Source organism: Lissotriton vulgaris, chromosome 2_1 (genome assembly GCF_964263255.1).
Source record: "Lissotriton vulgaris chromosome 2_1, aLisVul1.2, whole genome shotgun sequence".
NCBI classification, from domain to species: domain Eukaryota; kingdom Metazoa; phylum Chordata; class Amphibia; order Caudata; family Salamandridae; genus Lissotriton; species Lissotriton vulgaris.
This window is the reverse complement of record NC_141687.1, coordinates 212232680-212251597: the sequence shown is the minus strand read 5'-3', so window position 1 is coordinate 212251597 and position 18918 is coordinate 212232680. Positions and strand designations below refer to the sequence as shown.

Sequence of the window (18918 nt, the reverse complement as noted above, 5' to 3'; positions counted from 1 at the left end):
TCTTCTCCCAGGTGAACGCTAGTCACTTGTCGGGGCGGAGCACCAGTGGGTGCAGGTTTTCCAAATAGGCGACACTTGGGGTCACTGGATATGTGCCCAGGCTCGCCACATTTGAAACAATTGAAGGGCCCCTTTGGAACAGGTTTACCTGTCGGGGCCCCATTCTGCTTCGGGGGTGGGGGAGGCTGAGAACCCTGCTGCGGATTCCCTTGGGGACTACTTTGGGGGCCTTTTTGGAACCCTTTCTGTTTTCCCCCTTTGTCCCCCCCACTCTTCTGCTGGGGACCCTGCCCACTCTTGGCGGGATCTCCCACGGGACCCTTGTGGACCCTGGTGCTGAGCCAGTGGTCCGCCTCCTCAGCAAGCTTCCTCGGGTTGGACAGCTTGCTATCGATCAGGTGTTGGCGTAACTCAGGAAAACAGTGATCAGACAAGTGCTCCCATGCAATTAAATCAAAGAGACCTTGAAAATCATTCACTTTGTTACCTTTCACCCAACCATCCAGTGCTCTGCAAAAGTAAGTCACATACTCCACATACGTATTCCCAGGCCGCTTAGTACATCCCCTAAACTTCTGTCTATACATTTCAGGGGTAAGCCCGTACCTGTTTAATAAAGCTTCTTTCATGTGGGCATAGGATCTCTGATTCTCAACGGGCAAATCTAGCAAGGTATCTCTCCCTTCGCTAAGGAACCTTCCCCACAACCCCGCTCCCCAATCCTTGTCAGGGACCCGGTGGGAGGACATGGCTACCTCGTATGCCCTAAACCACTGTCCTATGTCATCCCCCTTAAAGAACTCCTTAACTACGTCCTTCGGGATGTGCACTCTTGACTCTACCTGCACTGGCGATGTGCTGCCACCAGAGGGAGGCCGATCCAAGTCTCTCTCCTTGAGACTTATCTCCCTCATCTTGATTTCATAATCCATCTGATGCTTTCGCTCTTCCAGCGCCATTCTTTTGGTTTCCAGCTCCAGCTGGATTTTCAATTCTGCCAACTTTCTTTCGTGATTCCGGGTTTCCTTCCTGTCCGCCAGCTCCTCTGGCGACAGGCCTTTACCCAAGCTGTGCTCGCTGTCTTGCCTTTCCAGATCGATCAGATCCCCAAGCGCATTCTGCTCCTCTGTCGTATTCTGCTCGGCGAGGACGTCTTGCTCTTCCGGGGTCTTTCTGGACTCCACCCAGGCTTTCAGGGCCTTGTAGAGCTCCGGCTTGTTTTTGCAACCAGCGTGCGGAACCTTTAGTTTCCTACAGAAAAACTTCAGCTCCATCTTTGAGTATTTGTCCAGCTTTGCGGCGTCCCATTCTATCTCCAACACCTCGGAGGTCGTGGACTCCGCTCCATCCAGGCTCTTTGTGCCAGGCATGGTTTCTGCACTCGGAATCTTCTTTCAAAAAGCAAAGTCTGTGGTTTAGTAACTGTACCGTAATCCTTGTGTAGTGGTCAGAAGCTCAGGTATAACTATCGCAAGTGTAAATTCGAACATCCTCACCGCTGCGTCCAATGTAGGAAGGGGGAGGCTCTAGTTGGCGCAGTGCAACACTAGTGACAAGCAGGGACTCTCTCTTCCTCGTCAGGGCTGAGGGTTACCTTCCAGAAAACCTCTGCTTACCCTCTAGGTAGTGTGGCTTAAGCAGTCGTAGGCTAATCTTTGGGGCACATAGGGTTAAACACTTGCAACAGTACACCTTTACAACCAACCCACCACACAACGAGACCAGACTGTATTCTTGTAAAAATATATATCTTTATATAGATTTTAAGCAGGCTTGTGAATACAGTCAATAACTTTATGAAGATGGTTGCAAGTTACTTAATTCGGGTTACCACAGTTCTTATGGAAGTTCTCTTGAGGCCCGTAGGCCGGTGTTACTCAATGTTCGTGTGGAGCCGGCGGCTTCCAAGGGATCTGTCCCACGTCGCGTTGCCTTCCCGGGGTCGCTGATCGTTGCGGCTCTTCGGCCGAGCAGGTCACTGGTCGTCCGGGGCAGCGGTGTTCTGTGGCGGCAGGGTCCTTTCCTCGTCGTCCGCTCCGACCCTGGAGGCGGCGGCTGTGCGGTGGTGACAAGTGGCAGTACGGTCCCCAAGTGCAGGACGTACCCGGCCAAATGTCGGTGCAGCTGTGGCTCACAGCTGGGCTGTCGGGCAGGCTTACCGACCTTGCGGATTCTCGTAGGGCAACTGTCCGTCCTTGCAGGTGAGTGACTGCTCGCTATGCAGTCACCTCGATAGCTCGGACCGGACGGGTCCTCCTTTGCTTTGCTCTCGGGCTCCCGGTGCAGTTGCGGTCACGGTGTTCGGGCCAGCGGTGGCTGGTCCTCACTTTGCTTCCGCTGTTGCTTTGGGCCCCGGTCACGGTGGTCGGGAGGATGTTGATGCCTTAGAGGAGATTCCTCCGTCAGTGCCGCGGCGATGATCAGCACCCGCAGTCGCTTTCTTCCAAGGGGGTAGCGTCCACTGGTCCTGGGACGCTGGTCAGGGGGCAAGTTCAGTTGCAAGCCCTTGGAGATCTCTTTGCAGAGTTTGGCACAAGTAGCACAAAAGTCTTTTCGTAGTCTTATTGTCTTCCTCTCCTTCAGCAGCAAGGCACCAGACACAGGCAAGAGTCAGCACCCTTCCTTGTCTCTCACGGTCCTTCTCGTAGGGCAGAGTCTTTCTGTGGCCCAAACCGGATCTAATTTTCAAGGAGCAGGGCTCCGTCTTTTATAGGCCAATTCTTTTGTTCTCGCAGGCCAGGGGGGCCTTTGCATAGCCACTCTCAGTTCTGGAGTACCCCCGCGGGTGTACTCCGGCTTCTGCTTTCAGTGTGAGGGGCAGGCGCATCAGACGCCCCACAGGAGGTGGAGCCAGCATTGTCCGGACAGGAGTGGCCAGAGTACCTTGTTGATGGGGGCTTCGCCCTTCCTGGGCCAGGTGCCGGCAGAGTCATCCGCCGCTCCCCAGGAGGGTGGAGCCAGCATTGTGGAGGTCGAGCACAGTGACAGCTCGAGTCAAGAGGCACTCCTACCTCCCACTAAGGTGTAATCTGCGCATTCACCACCCGTCATCCCTCCAGCCCTGTCACTCACACATCCCAGACAGTCAGATACACACCAGCAGAGGCGGCTGAAATGGTTAAGCAAGCAAATGCTAACTTTCTAAAAGTAGCATTTGCAAACCCAGGATACTGAAATAAACTTGACTACAAGAAATATCTCATTATCCTGAGTTCAGGCATACTAAACATGACTCACTACCATGCTCCTTGAGCCTGCGGGGATTATAGGGTGTAATAACCCTCGCAGCTCAGTCTGGCCTAATGGAGCAGGTAGCCTTCAGTAGTGAAATACGGTCTTTGTTGTAAGTCACTACTAGGACATGCCACGCACATCAGGGCTTGTCCTACCTTGCACCTACAACGCACCCTGCCCGCAGGCCTACCATAGGGGTGACTAATATGTAGTCAAGGGAAGGGTCGGTGCTGGCAAGTGGGGACACTTGCCCAGCTAGCGTGACAGTACGAGACCGCACGCGGGTTCTGCGGTCGCAGTTCCCAGACACATCTTTACGGCTGCTTCGGTGGGTGGCGCAACCAGCGCTGCAGGCCCACCAGCAGTATTGGCATCTACAAGCCCCGGCACTCTCTTGTGCGCTTTACTAGGGACTAACAGTAAATCCAATGCACCAATCATGGATACCAATCGTATATACAATTTACAGTAGGGAGCACTTGCACTGCGGCACGGATCAGCCGTGGCGCAGTGCCCTGAGTATCGGAAAACCAGCAAAACATCGGAGGCACATCAGCAAAAAGTGGAAGGGAGACTCACGCCAAGGTGCCAGGTCTAACAGAGATCAATGCACCTCCTTCACTAATCTGTATTAAGGAGTCCCGAACTAATAGGACAAATACCTGATGAATGTGTGCGATGACTGGATAGGTAAATGCAGAAAGTATGTATTTGGAAAAGCGGTGAATGAGCCCTCCTGTGAAAGTTTAATCTTGTTTAAGTATCGCAAAATAACGTTAATTAAGCTATAATAATCACATCATTTTAGCATTCAGTACATTGGCAGAGACACCAATGCAAGTTCCATGAGTCACATACAGAATTTGTACTAGGCCTTTAGGTACTATAACTGCCATTTTTCCACCCAGCATCAGGTCAGATGGCGTAACAGGTTAGTGTCCGTGTGTATTACGAAGGTCCCGAAATTCCCCCTTTTCACCCTCTGGGTCACATAAGACCAAAAGCTGTGTACACCCAGGGGACTCTTGGAATAAAGAGATGTGCAACTATTTGTGAAACTCAACACTTGCGAGACACTAAAAAGTAGATGTCGAATACAGAATTTAAAAAGAAACAAAAAAACACACGCACCTGCTGCCAATGACTTGCACTTCCCAACACTTAAAGAAGCAAGGCTTACTTTCTTCCTGGGTGACTAACACTAAAGAAAACCATAGAAATGGGAAATACGACTTTCCCCAGAGGCCAAACTGTGCTAAAATACCATATTTAGCTTAAAAGAGCACAAGGTCACATCAATCTCTGAGATTGAACCCTAAATCCAAAAACAGAAACACTGCCAGTAAGCAATAATAAACTATCGGTATAGTAGTTAAATCACCGAACACCCGACCGCTCCAACTAATGAAGTAATAACCCAGAAAATATTGTCAACATATCGCAGCACATAATATATGGAGCACACAGATTCATACAAACGAAGCACAACACTGGAGTGTAAATTATATGCTTATGGTTGAGCATCGATGTTGAGACCTAATTGAATGCTCAGTATTTACTGTCAACATACTGGGGCTTGCTTACTAATCTGCTTCTGTGCTCCGCTCCACGCAGGATCAAAAGGCAGCTGCTGTGCTTCTCGAAAGGGGAAGTACATCAATAGTGCTTCCGCCACCTGCATTACAGCTATTAGGCATTCCGTCCTGATTATCTGCGCACATGTCTTGCAGGCTGTAAAGAGCCAGCCTGGAAATGGCAGGGGGCGCGGTTCCTGCTTGTTCCGGAGTACAGGAAGAACGTCATGTTCTTCTGCCCGCCCGCTCCAGCTAAGCTCTGTTTCAGCCAATCTGAGCTGCTGGGTTGGGTGAGGGCGGGCAAGCCCTCACAAAAGGCCGAAAGAGAAGGAAAGGATAATAAATGGATGCCAGAGCTTAGAGTAATACAAAATAATGAAATGACGGCGCGAGCTACTCCTGGAGGGTCGGCGAGCTACCGGTAGCTCGCGATCGACCGGTTGGAGATCCCTGGCCTAGAACAATAGTCAAGATACAGTGCAAACCTGTCTGAATGATATGACACGCGACTGCTTCAAACCCAAACTCTCACTGATTCCCAAATCAATTTGATTCATTCTGAAAACCAACCTCTCACTCGAGGAACATGTTACCAAAAACCACAAGGAAAGCCTGGTACCAGCTCTCCCTTCTAAAGAATATCAAACTGTATCCTCCAGAAAGCAACTTTAGAACTAATGTTCATGAGGTTGAAGTCTATTATCTGTATTTAAGAAGTGACATACTCCATGGCCTCACAGACTCTACACTGGCACCCTGTAGGGGCATCCTACATGCTTCAGCACACCTTATCCACGGCCTGAAGAAATATGATCACATCACCTCAATCTGATGGAAGTACTTTGGTTCACATTGCCAGCATACACCATCTTCAAGACCAGCTGCATCATTTGCAAATCTATCACAACCAGCACTCCTGCTTATCTTGGAGGCAAGCTCACCCTGTATGTTGGTTTTCAGCATACCTGCATAATGTTGGAGTGGGAATTTAAGAGCTAAATATGTTCACTTTCAGAGTTCTGATGTGTGCAGAGCACCTACCGTGAGCTGTAGATCACCAGGTAGTGATCACATATAACTAGTTACAAGACCCTCCTAAAGAACCCTGTATTGGATTAGAGAAACCACGTTGGAGAGAAAGTGTTGCTCTACTACTTTAAATCATTGGTCTGAATTAGTGTGTTTTGGAATTCTTGTGTTTATTTTTATTTGTTTGAATCTTTCCCCAACGTAACATACTGACATTTCCTGCAATGTGCAGTTCCGCCTGATTTAAGAGCTTTGAAAACTTGCACACATTAATAATGAGGCAGCGTAAAACACTTACATAACAGACTTAAGGAGGTCCGAGGGCAGAACTCTAGTTTGTTCTGCGTGTGCTACGATGACGAAATAATTTGCAAGGTGCATAAAGAGACCTGTCGCAGAAGGGCAGTGCATGAATTCTGGTTAGGCGGTGAGGATGAAGAAAACATGCTTGTAGTGCAGGAATTCAAATACGGTGGAGGAGCGGAGGGCTGGCCCTCCTGATGCGGTAGAAAGATGTGAGTCGGGTATAAAGATGGAGGGTTGTCTCTGGAAGGATGAGGGAGTCATTCGACTAGGATGGTGCAAGCCACGGAAGAAAGGATTGAGTAACACTTAACTGCGAAAGGGCATGCTGAAGCAGAAAAGTGCAGAGGATTACACAAGCACTACACAATGGGACGGCATGGTGACTGCGGGCGAGGATTTCAGACTTACTAGTTGGGCACATTAAGAGGCGGGGGGAGGCCGCAAATGGCGGGAAGTCGGCCTGAGCTCTGACAGGAATGTCACCCGCCAACAAGCCTTTCAGTCACGAGCAGGAGCGCCGCTTGCCCCCGGCCTGAGGAGACCCCCGCCTCAGGCCTCCGGTGTGAGGTGCGGGCCCTGCCTGAGGAGCGCCTGGTGCCCCCCGGCCTGAGGTGCGCCTCCTGTCCCTGGCCTGAGGAGCACTTCCCGGCCCTCCCTGCCCGCTCCCTCCCTGGTACCCCGGCAATTAGTTCATGCCCCGTCCGGCGCCCCCCACACTGGCCTGTGACCAGAGTTACCTCAGACTCTGCTGAGGAGAGGCGCTCCCTCCCCCGGTGGCCTCCTCCCTTTCCCGGATCGCTGGCGCCCCGTTCCCCGCGCACCTTGTGGCAGTAGGGGCAGCTGGTCTTGCTGAACACCACGACCCGCTGGGCCTCGATCATGCCCCGCACGCGGCTCCTCAGGTCCACGGGCGGCATGGCGGCGACTGCTACCACCGGCTCTGCCTCTACCCGGCTGTGGAGAACGCGGCGACTGAAGGAACAGGCCGAGTGAGCCAGCGCTGCGGCGGCGACCGAGGGAACAGGCCGAGTGAGCCAGCGCTGCGGAGGCCGCTTCCTTTTCCACCGCTCCCGCCCTGCGCGGCGGCTCCTCCTCTAGGCCGCGGCCCTCCTCCTCCGCCCGGGCCCGGCCCCGTGCCCGGCAGCCCGCTCGCCTCGTGCTTCGCCCGGCTTTCCTCACGCTTTAGCAACTGTTATCAACTTTACAGTGTACAGATGGTTTAATAGGGTTAGTTTTTATTTTTTTTAGGAATTCTCCCAAGGGCTGCGAGTCGATTTAGAAACAGAGCGCTAGACGGGGAACATTCAACTCACTGGTATGTAGAGGTGCATAAGCGGCCAAGGTTTCAGATTGCTTATGTCTGCAATTTTTATAATTTAATTATAATTATGAGTGGCATTCAAGGACTTTGAGTGACTCTTTCTCGCAAGCAAAAATCAAGTAATAACAAGGGAGGGGCAGACAGCTGAAACCAGGTCATTTTGGGATTCGGGGGGGGCGTGTTTGCGTGCTCTCCCCTTCCCATTGGCTGGAAGTTAAAATTCCAGCCAATGGGAAGAGGAGAGGGCGTGACTTAAAAAAAGACACGGAAACGCCCCCGAATCGCGTTTTCGCGGGGAAAGCATGATTGACAGCCAATCTCTTCCAATGGCTAGCCTCCATTTATGGAGCTAGCCAATGGAAGACAGAGGCGGAACTAAGCCCCATAGTGTAGGATCATAAGATTTCACCCTGGGCGGAGCACCTGCTTCGCAGGTGCTACGGCCAGGGCGAAACCTAAAAAGATGTAGAAAAAATTAGGTTAAAGTGAAGTTATGGTTCATTGGGTTGTGACAACTTAAATAAAGTAAGTTGAAAAAATCTGAATTATTTCTTTAGAAACCACAGTTAAAGTAGACTTATAGTTAGGAGTTAAAACTAGAAATCAATTAAATTCACTCGTTATGATTAACTTCATAATCCATAACTAGCACAAAAGCAATGCAAACCAAAACTCATACCAACAAATAAATACAATACCTATGACTCCACAATATTTGTACTAATGCATGTTCTAAAATGTCACTAACAAGTGTTAGAGCATTCAATACATTTAATAATATTTATTCAATTAACCGACCTTGGGGCAATGGTCTGGCTGGCATTCGGCCATCTAGCCTACAGATTACACCATGTTTCAGCTGCATTGAACTCACACAACCATCCTGCAGGCAACAAATCCTGATCTGGCAGTGTACAGCTAAGCTGCACTGCCTTCGAAAGGAGTTGAAGATACTGCGCCACGCAGACCAAAGAAAAATGCTTATGCGTCAAGCATGCACAGACACCCTTTCATTTGACAGCGCTACCTTGCAATGCTACAAACAAATAGGAAAAGACTTTCTGAATGCTTTAAGGATACAGGCAAGGCCAACCAGGATTCCACACAAGTTGCTGAGGAAGGAAGCATGTGGAAGGAAGAGTGATATGGCCAGGAACAGCAAAGGAAGCACCTTCGTGGGAATCAGGAACCCCATGAACAAGATCCGCCGCAGTCTGGAGCTGATGGTGAAGGCACTGATCATTGCAAAGACTACGGTGGTAAACCCTTGCACACGTTCCTTCTTCTCAAGGCCAAGGGCTGCTGTGCCAGCATGGAGCGCCAGGTACAGTAGTGCAGAGGAGACCGTGAACACCACGGTGAGGAGGGAGTACTTCACCGTGCCAACGCTCTGCTCAAAGCCACCTCCAAAGTACCAGATGATCAGGTAGCTACAGAACAACGAATTCCAGTCTTCGTGGTAAAATGCATACGTTAACAACCTGTGAACTGAATCAGAGAAAGAAAAACTTTGAGAAATGCTTGTGCAAATAGCTATGATTGGCTTAAGTAATCCCCCAATCGAGTTAGGCTAGCTGAGACAAAATGTATAGGAAATCCTTGTGGGGAAGACCAACTTACTGATGTGTCCCTAGTTTTTAAAATAAAACCGGGATGCTTATGTCAGATACACAAATTGGACGGCAGGTTTTCCTCTTGCTGTGGCAGACCAACACCTGCAGAGTAGCTCATTTGAAGCTCTAGTGAGCATATTTAGTCAGTGACATAAGTATTTTGGCTATATTTCTCTATAAAACTATTTCAATGAGACATAACATATGTTATAAACGTTAAAGATCAAACGTCATGCTTTTTTTTTTTTAAAGGCACTCAAAACCATTTCCTTAAAAAACGCCACCATCAGGTGTCGACAGGTTTTCACTAATTCTGGGGCCAAAATGACTAGGTCCCACCCAGTGACCGAAAGTTCCAACCACCTTGTAATATTAAAAGAGCCAGCATCCTTTGCCACCTAATTCAAAGATGTAATAGGCACCCACCAAAGAAGGATATCTATTGAACGAAAATGACAAACTAAGAATTTTATCTTCACGTAATAGCGTTCATACTTCTCTAAGAGTCTCTGCACGATATTCTGTTTGTTGATTTACTGTCATTTTACAAATCATTAGGGAGCCAGATGCGGCTTGGAGTTGCTTATTTCTCCCCAAAGGTTTAACTTACCAATGACATGTATGTAGGTCATCCTTCTGTTTTTGTACGTTTAGGTTAGAACGATCAGCCTACGCAGCTGATTATCTAGACTACAAGAATGCAAAAGCTAATATTTTGTTTAGCATCGATTTACAGAAAACAGGATATATACACTCATTCCTACACTGATGTAGATAGAGCAGGGGAGAGACAAAAAATGTTGTGTACCCCTTGTAAAGTTAATCTCTCATAACCATAATAACACTAATGGAGTGAAGCACGTAAACTAATCAACAAAATATATGTAAAACTTTGACACTACACGTGGGGAAACTAATTGATATTTGCAAAAATAATATACTAACAAAAACAAAATGAGTCATACTAACAGAGCTGTGATAATATATTCTGGACTAAATAAGTGTGTTTGTGCTACTGTTGAACGTCTTTTGTGGCAAAAAGAGAAAACAAATGGTGAGTAAAATGGCACTTATGTGTTTGCTTTTGCTAGGTAACAATTAACGGGAAAAATTAGAATAGTGGGAGGTAAACGGAAGGGCAAAAATTCTAAATCTAATTCCTGTTATTTTATTTTCGCATTAGTTCCCATTTAGGCCTGCACGGCCTAGTCGGAAAGATGGCTGTTTACTGAAATAATGGCAAAACTCTAGAAAAGATGGCCCCCACACATGCGTAGTGTGTAAGAAATGTAAGCGGACGGCCTGTGCTCGGAGTGAGAGATGTCAAGGTCAGCTTGACCAATGAGCAGGAAATGTGCCAAAGGATGCCTGCATCTAAAAGCGTGTGAAAGGAAGCTTAATAAGTACAATAATGAAAAACTGATACAAAGAATGGATGAAAACTTAAATTTCTGAAGAGGTCGTGAGAACCTATGGAAGAATGACATCGCAAAATTCAAACTGGATTGAGCGAAGAGTACATGAGGTGATCATCACCACCGCTCTAATGGACCAATCAGAAATGACTGTGGACCCTAAAAGTTTCAATTTAAGTTAGTAAGAGAAAAAGGGTATAAAAGAGCTTGCGAAAAAGAGAGAAAAAGTTGGCTCCACAGATTTTATTTTGCACCACGACATGCTTTCGGTTTGAACAATTTTATGGTGCTAGAGACTTTGGAATATTTTTGGACTTTAACTTGGATGGAGCAGAGAAGATGATCGATTGCAGAGATTTTATGTCAGAAGGGAGGCATTGAGGAGAATAGAGACATACAATTTGGGAACCTGTTTAATTTGACTCAGTCATTCGCCTATGACTGATGGGTAATATGCTTTCAAAATTTTATTTCTTCCTTAACATGTACTAAATAAATGCTTACATTTTGCTTGTCTGAAGAATATGCTATATTCATTTTCCTATAAGAAATAGATAAACTATTGAAACTTTAAAACTCAAGTTGTTTTCATTTGATTTAATAAAGTCATGACAGAATTAAAAGTTAACATTTGTAAGGAATTCTGTGGTTGAGCTGGACTTAATCGCCATTAACTGACTTCTACTAATTGGTCCATCGAAAGAATAGCGGAGTACCTTGATGTATTATGTTCCTTCTTATTTCAGGTCAGATAACTTTGAAATGTAAATAATGTATATAGTATAGATGTTAGGTACCCCGCTAACCAGCAGCTCGTCTTTCCTTTCACTTATTCAGGAGCGGTATAGTGTGTGAACGTATGACTCGCGGTGTTATGGGCCCCACCGATGAGTAAAGGTAAAGTTGCTCCTGGGTTGAGTGGGATGAGTATTGAGGGTTGTTGGAGAGCTTAGCTGGATCAATGTGCACAACGACGTACAGAAATAGAAGCCCTCTATTATAAAGACAGGATACGTGCTATGCATTTTTTACTTTCTGCCTTTTGCCGCACTCATGGCTACATACAATATATTAGTTTCCATGTGCTGCACTTAAAATGAAAAGAAGCAAACCGTTCATATCCCGCTACACCCAATTTGCAGGTCCTCTCCCTATTGTGTATGCCCAGCTATTCTAGCAAATGAGAGCCAATTGGCTGGGGCTTGAGTGTAAAGGAGGCAGGTTTTGGAGACTTTTAAAGCCTTGACATGATATGTAAGGCTCAGTATATTGATGACCACTGTCTGTGCTTTTCAGATTGAGGCATCATGTTTTATAATCTCTCTTTCTTTTTAGGACACGAAGTTACAACTGTCTAGTACTGAGAGGAAGAAAGAATGCTGGTTCTATAAAACAGTTCGACGTAAGGAATTTAATTTGGTAGTGCGGGGAAAAGGAACAAGCATTTGCAATGCAATTGGTCTCAGCTTTGGGACCTTATATGTATTTAGTTATGCAGAACATTAGCCTGAGTACTGAAACATCTACTGTTCTTTAACATGGATGGAAAGTAAGCACCAAACTACGTGACACGCCAGGTATGGGAACACATGGAGAGAAATATTGCCTTTCAACAGGAAATGGTATAGTCCAAAGCTCTGTTTTTAATATAAAATCAGGGCCTTCGGTGGTAATATCACTGAAAATAGAAGATTTGAAAAAAATATTATTGTTTGCGGTGCTCGTGGAAGACAATTTTCATGGACTGGAATCTAGAGAATGCTAAAGTGATTCTGGTATTTTACGGACTCTTGCTGGTCGTTTCTATCAAGAAAGTTAAATAAAGGCAGTTGCCAAAAAAATGTAACAAGCATTGGAAATGCAATAGGGCTCGCATTACGAATGTTTGAGCTATTGGTCTTATAAATGAATTATTTTTTATTTATGTGTTATTTTTTAAAATAGCTAAATTAATAGCTTTGTCATTTTCAATGCCAATAGTTATAACTTTCGCAAATGTTGTCAACTATAGCATTTGTACTGCAACATGTTTTGTATTTACGTGACTTAGATGTATTGATATTACAAATAACAATGGCTTTTAATTTTTTTAAATAATACTTAAATAATTTATTTAATTTGTAATGGTAATAGCTTAAACTTTTGTAAATAACGTTTGTGAAGATTATGTTCAGTGTTTTTTATTGTGACGAAAATCCAAGAACAGAAGTGAAATATTAACATTTTTTTGTGATTTGTAATAAAGCGTGAAAACAGCTTGAAACATTGAAAGAACATATTTGAACCAGTGATGCTGTGGTTGCGCTGAGTGATGCTGTGGTTGCGCTGAGTGATGCTGTGGTTGCGCTGAGTGATGCTGTGGTGGTGCTGAGTGATGCTGTGGTGGTGCTGAGTGATGATGTGGTTGCGCTGAGTGAAGCTGTGGTTGCGCTGAGTGGTGTGTGCATCGGTGGAGCTTAGTGGGTGCATTGGTGGAGCTGTGTGGTGGGTGCATTGGTGGAGCTTAGTTGGAGCATCGGTGGAGCTGTGTGGTGGGTGCATCGGTGGAGCTGTGTGGTGGGTGCATCGGTGGAGCTGTGTGGTGGGTGCATCAGTGGAGCTGTGTGGTGGGTGCATCAGTGGAGCTGTGTGGTGGGTGCATCGGTGGAGCTGTGTCGTGGAGCTGGGTGGTGGGTGCATCGGTGGAGCTGGGTGGTGGGTGCATTGGTGGAGCTGGGTGGTAGGTGCATCGGTGGAGCTGTGTAGGTGGAGCTGTGTGGTGGGTGCATCGGTGGAGCTGGGTGGTGGGTGCATCGGTGGAGCTGGGTGGTGGGTGCATCGGTGGAGCTGGGTGGTGGGTGCATCGGTGGAGCGGTGTGGTGGGTGCATCAGTGGAGCTGTGTGGTGGGTGCATCGGTGGAGCTGTGTCGGTGGAGCTGGGTGGTGGGTGCATCGGTGGAGCTGGGTGGTGGGTGCATTGGTGGAGCTGGGTGGTAGGTGCATCGGTGGAGCTGTGTAGGTGGAGCTGTGTGGTGGGTGCATCGGTGGAGCTGGGTGGTGGGTGCATCGGTGGAGCTGGGTGGTGGGTGCATCGGTGGAGCTGGGTGGTGGGTGCATCGGTGGAGCTGGGTGGTGGGTGCATCGGTGGAGCGGTGTGGTGGGTGCATCAGTGGAGCTGTGTGGTGAGTGCATCGGTGGAGCTTAGTGGGTGCATTGGTGGAGCTGTGTGGTGGGTGCATCGGTGGAGCTGTGTGGTGGGTGCATCGGTGGAGCTTAGTTGGGTGCATCGGTGGAGCTGTGTGGTGGGTTGATCGGTAGAGCTGTGTGGTGGGTGCATCGGTTGAGCTGTGTGGTGGGTGCTTCGGCGGAGCTGTGTGGTGGGTGCTTCGGCGGAGCTGTGTGGTGGGTGCATCGGTAAAGCTGCGTGGTGGGTGCATCGGTAAAGCTGCGTGGTGGGTGCATCGGTGGAGCTGTGTGGTGGGTGCATCTGTGGAGCTGTGTGGTGGGTGCCTCTGTGGAGCTGTGTGATGGGTGCATCTGTTGAGCTGTGTGGTGGGTGCCTCGGTGGAGCTGTGTGGTGGGGGCATCGGTGGAGCTGTGTGGTGGGGGCATCGGTGGAGCTGTGTGGTGGGGGCATCGGTGGAGCTGTGTGGTGGGGGCATCGGTGGAGCTGTGTGGTGGGGGCATCTGTGGAGCTGTGTGGTGGGGGCATCTGTGGAGCTGTGTGGTGGGGGCATCTGTGGAGCTCCGTGGTGGGGACATAGGTGGAGCTCTGTGGTGGGTGCATCGGTGGAGCTCTGTGGTGGGTGCATCGGTGGAGCTCTGTGGTGGGTGCATCGGTGGAGCTCTGTGGTGGGTGCATCGGTGGAGCTCTGTGGTGGGTGCATCGGTGGAGCTGTGTCGATGGAGCTGTGTGGTGGTTGCATCAGTGGAGCTGGGTGGTGGGTGCATCGGTGGAGCTGTGTGGTGGGTGCATCGGTGGAGCTGTGTGGTGGGTGCATCAGAGGAGCTGGGTGGTGGGTGCATCGGAGGAGCTGGGTGGTGGGTGCATCGGAGGAGCTGGCTGGTGGGTGCATCGGTGGAGCTGGGTGGTGGGTGCATCAGTGGAGCTGTGTGGTGGGTGCATCGGTAGAGCTGTGTGGTGGGTGCATCGGTGGAGCTGGGTGGTGGGTGCATCGGTGGAGCTGGGTGGTGGGTGCATCGGTGGAGCTGGGTGGTGGGTGCATCGGTGGAGCTGGGTGGTGGGTGCCTCGGAGGAGCTGTGTGGTGGGTGCATCGGTGTAGCTGTGTGGTGGGTGCATCGGTGGAGCTGGGTGGTGGGTGAAAATAACCAAAGACAGACACAAAGAAGAAATAGCTTCTATTATACACTAACAACTGAGTGCATGGCACAATAAAAAGCATGAATTACTTTTTTTTCAAATTTGCGACACATTTTCTTAAACACTCAGCTTGGCATCCCAACTCAGGCAACACAATCCTCATTCCCCAAAATGATGTGTGCCAAAAGGAATAACTGATTTACTCGATCTGAGCTACATATTGCACTTTCTAAACTGGCAGTCGACTTATGTGATTCTACTACATATGGAACTACCTCTGTAATTAATACTACTGGTAGTTTTAAAACACTAGCAAAAGGAGGGGCGAATAGGAGCATTAGGTGAGAGTAAGGGTGACAAGACGCACGGGGAGCAGCAGCCTTTGATGTGCCGGCCGACCGTGGGCAGTGAATATTTAGGGGAGGAGAAATGCCAGAGCGCACGCTGGGGACAGCTTGTGGGAGGGAGGCTGGTGGCTTTGATGCTGTGCACGCGCTTTTTCACGGGCACAGCAACAAATCGCCCCTTTGGGTAAGCTCTGGATAAGTCCCAATATGTCTCGACGTCTGCAATGCTTGCGCATTGCAGAGGTCGAGCCCTAAAAAGGAAGTTCCTCAGCAGAAAGCAATTCTGGTATTTTACTGACCTCTACTGGTCGTTTTCTATTAAGACAGTTAAATAGAGGCAGGTGAACAGAAACGAAAGTCCCTAAGAAGAAGCAGATAAGTCCTAGGGCTGATCTCCAGAGCCCACAAAGTACAAACACATAAGTATACTAAAGTATATACAAGAGATCTTGAATGTTCAACCAAAAAACGATGAAGAGTGTTGTACTGTAACGAATACTTTTTCAACATGAATATAGGCCTTTGCCAGTTGGGGTCTAAAGAAAAAAAAAAAAGAGGCTGGTTTCAACTTTGCAACTAAGAACTATAACCAAATTATTTTATTGAGGCACAGCAAAATGTCCCTCCTCCTTGGTGGACGAATTTATGCACTGGGAAGATGTCCCATAATCGTCCTCCACTCGAATCCAAGGGCAGTGAGCACAGATATGAAAGCAGGCGAATTGGTTTGAAGTTCTAAGACAGTGAGGTCACAAGGAGGATCTCTGCAGAAATCCACAGAATACTCACAACATGCATGACCAGACAGTAACTACATATGCTGGCAATGGCTCATGGCAAAAAGTTTCAATCCAGTCAAAATTCAACCCAGACACACATTCAATCACAAAGGTTTTGGAGAACGAAATGGCTGTCGACCAGATCCCAAGAGATGAACCGGTTGACAAAGGCTAGGGCTAACCCTCATTCAAAGTACCAATGAAATCTATGAAGAGCTTGAGAATTTTAGCGAGCTATGGTACACAAGAGTCTTTATGGTAATCAATTGGGTCTTTAGGTAGGGTGACCAGGCACCCCGATTTGCCCAGACAGTCCCGGTCTTCCAAGGACTGTCCTGATGTCCCGATGCTTTCCTTAATTTTAAACTGATGTCACGTTTTTTGTAACAAAGGTTAGGTCATCCTGAAAAGAGAAATACAGATGCGCTCTCCTTAAGTAAACTGTATTTGTTTCTTTCACGCAGCGCAGCAGGTCAGCTGCAGCAGATGGGGAGACAGTGTGGGGATGGAGAGCGAGGCAGGGGATGCGCTCAGACTCAAGTTTGTTGCATATCTAATGGTGTATGTGTGTGTTTATGTACAGTTACAAGGTACAAGGCTAAGCAAAATCGGCACAGGCCAGACATAAAAGTAAGGCTAAAAGCTTTTAGTCCTACGTTTATGCCTGGCCTTTCCCGATTTTCCCTACTCAAAATCTGGTCACCCTATCTTAAGGGCCAGCAGGTGTATTTCCATAAGTCTAATTATAAAAGGTAACTTTGAGGCTGGGCTGGGCTGAGCTGCATGGGTGAGGCACTAAGAACGTTGCTGAGGGAATTATCCCAATTCATTTCTTGCTCATACCCCGTGAAGGAGTCTGGCAGCAGGTATGGGGATTTTATCCTGTTTGCGGGTTGTAATAATTGAGCTAGCTCGTTAGTTTGAAGGGGAAGATAACAGAGAGTGGGGGTTGTGTCATGCATGGCAACTGAGATGTTTCGAGGCTATAGTCTCATACATATACTGCTGCTACCTCTAGTCCACATGAGCTGTGTTTGAAGAAATACTTCTTGGTCCCATCCGTACAGTACTATCCGTTTTTTGAAGGACTGCTTGTGGTGCTGCTGACCATGGCATACATAGTGTTTTTCATAGAGAGGGTGGGGGGAGCTGTGAGAAGTAGAGGGATCTCTACTGCGAGAGAGAGGGTGTAAGTGTGAGTGTGTGTGTGTGCGTTTTCCATGGTATTTGTATTGCATGTAACCTTGCCAGCTCACCCCAAGCTTTCAGTCTTAGGCATGCACTTTTACTACAGGATTTGACTTCATTAGAACAAGCCTGTGTTCAATTCCTAACATCAATCAATTACTGCAGGTCATTAATTCATCATTCCCCATTATTACTGCAGAACTGCTCCATTCCCAGACTAAGATCATTCCCTAGAAAATCATCCCAAATTAACAGATTTATACAGACGGTTCCAGTGCTCAATTTGCCAAAAGGGAAATAAAGGCCTGTGCTCAATTTTTCCTACTAGTCTGCTCCTAGTGCCACCCACTACTACCCGCTTCTGTGCTACTGTCTGTACTAGCACTGCCCTTTCTCCCCTGCAAGCAATGTATCTCGTAGGAGCCTCTAAAAAGCATATGGGTAGAGTTTGTAGGCATCTCTCAGTCCCTTCCTAGTATGTTTCCTTGCATGGAACTGCTGCACAATCCCGCTTATTAGAATACGTTTGGAAACACAGTGTTTCTCAAAGTGCCATACAATATAATAAAATAGGGCTGCTTGTTAAGGAAATAAAAGATATAAAAAACAAAGCATGTTGTACATACACAGCTGTTACGTATGCTTAATTCAGTAGCCGCTTGTTTTAGTTGTCACACACACAAAGGCTGTTCAAGAGTACCATCATTAGGAGCCCTCATGTCAAGTTGTATGCACTCAAAGTTACCGGTGACATATTAACACCCCAATAAATTATATAGAATTTAGACCGGTTGACAGCAGGTCTATGAAACTAGAGTGTGACTAAAGCTTTTGGATTCTACTCTATGCATACAATTTGTCATTTTAGTACCAGTGGCAGAAAATAACAAAAATGCAAACAAACCTGTTTCTCTACAATCAAATTCACACTTCTCCATAGGAAAGTGCAAGGTTCTGAGGCAGATTGTCCTGGCAACCACAACCATGGGCAGGAGGAGCAATTTGACCTCCCAGATTTACTTGTATTACCCACCAGGTCATCTATGTCAGCGGCAGGAGTGGTTTGGCTGCTGGTAGGCCAGTGCTGAGTATTACTGGTAGTGACCTGTTTCAGGGATCCTAGGTTGACACGCAGTGGTTTCCACTGAGCTGAGCCTCACACGGGGGAGTGAAAGACTTGTCTAGACAACCCAAGGGGTAGACTTGTATTGACCCAAGGGGTAGACTTGTATTGATAATGTGGATGGATGACTAAGAACAACAGATCATTCAGGTTGATCAGCCCGCACCCGCACGGTGGCACGCACCTGCAACAGTTTATATAACAAGCATTTGCCATGCAATAGGTCTCGCATTAGTGAGTCTAAGCAATTTGCATTGTAAATGACAATGACTTAATTATGTTTTAAAAACCAACACATAAATAAAAAGGCACTGTTGTCATTTAACAATGCCAATAGCTCAAAGTCTCGCAAATGCAAGACCTATTGCATTGCAAATGCTTCTTGTGATTCCGACTGCCGCCTGCCTCTCTCCTCTGCTGCTCTTCAGGTTTCAGTGCATTGTGTGAGGGGGAGGGACGGGGGCTGAGCCTTCTTCCAACGCCGCTGCTTGGTTTTGGATGCTCTGAAAGAATCGCGCTGTGAAGGAAAAGTAATTAACTAAATACAAGCGCAGGATCAGGGGACCAAACAATGCAAAAGCCGGGAAAGTGCAAGCACACATGGCACACTGAATGTAAAGGAAGCACGTCCTGCCTGCAGGAGGGCAAAACCTATTAAAAAAAATAGTGCATACAGACTATATAAGAC

The 18918-nt window shown here is 47.6% G+C and overlaps 1 protein-coding gene across 1 annotated transcript in view; it reads right to left on the bottom strand.

Moving 5' to 3' along the window:
• Positions 1-18918, bottom strand: part of RHBDD2 (rhomboid domain containing 2) — a 111404-nt gene that overhangs the window by 52227 nt on the left and 40259 nt on the right. Inside the window, exon 2 of the mRNA XM_086954763.1 lies at positions 8545-8952. Within this exon, the coding sequence (XP_086810889.1) occupies positions 8545-8952 (408 nt within the window). The remainder of the gene's footprint in view (positions 1-8544; positions 8953-18918) is intronic.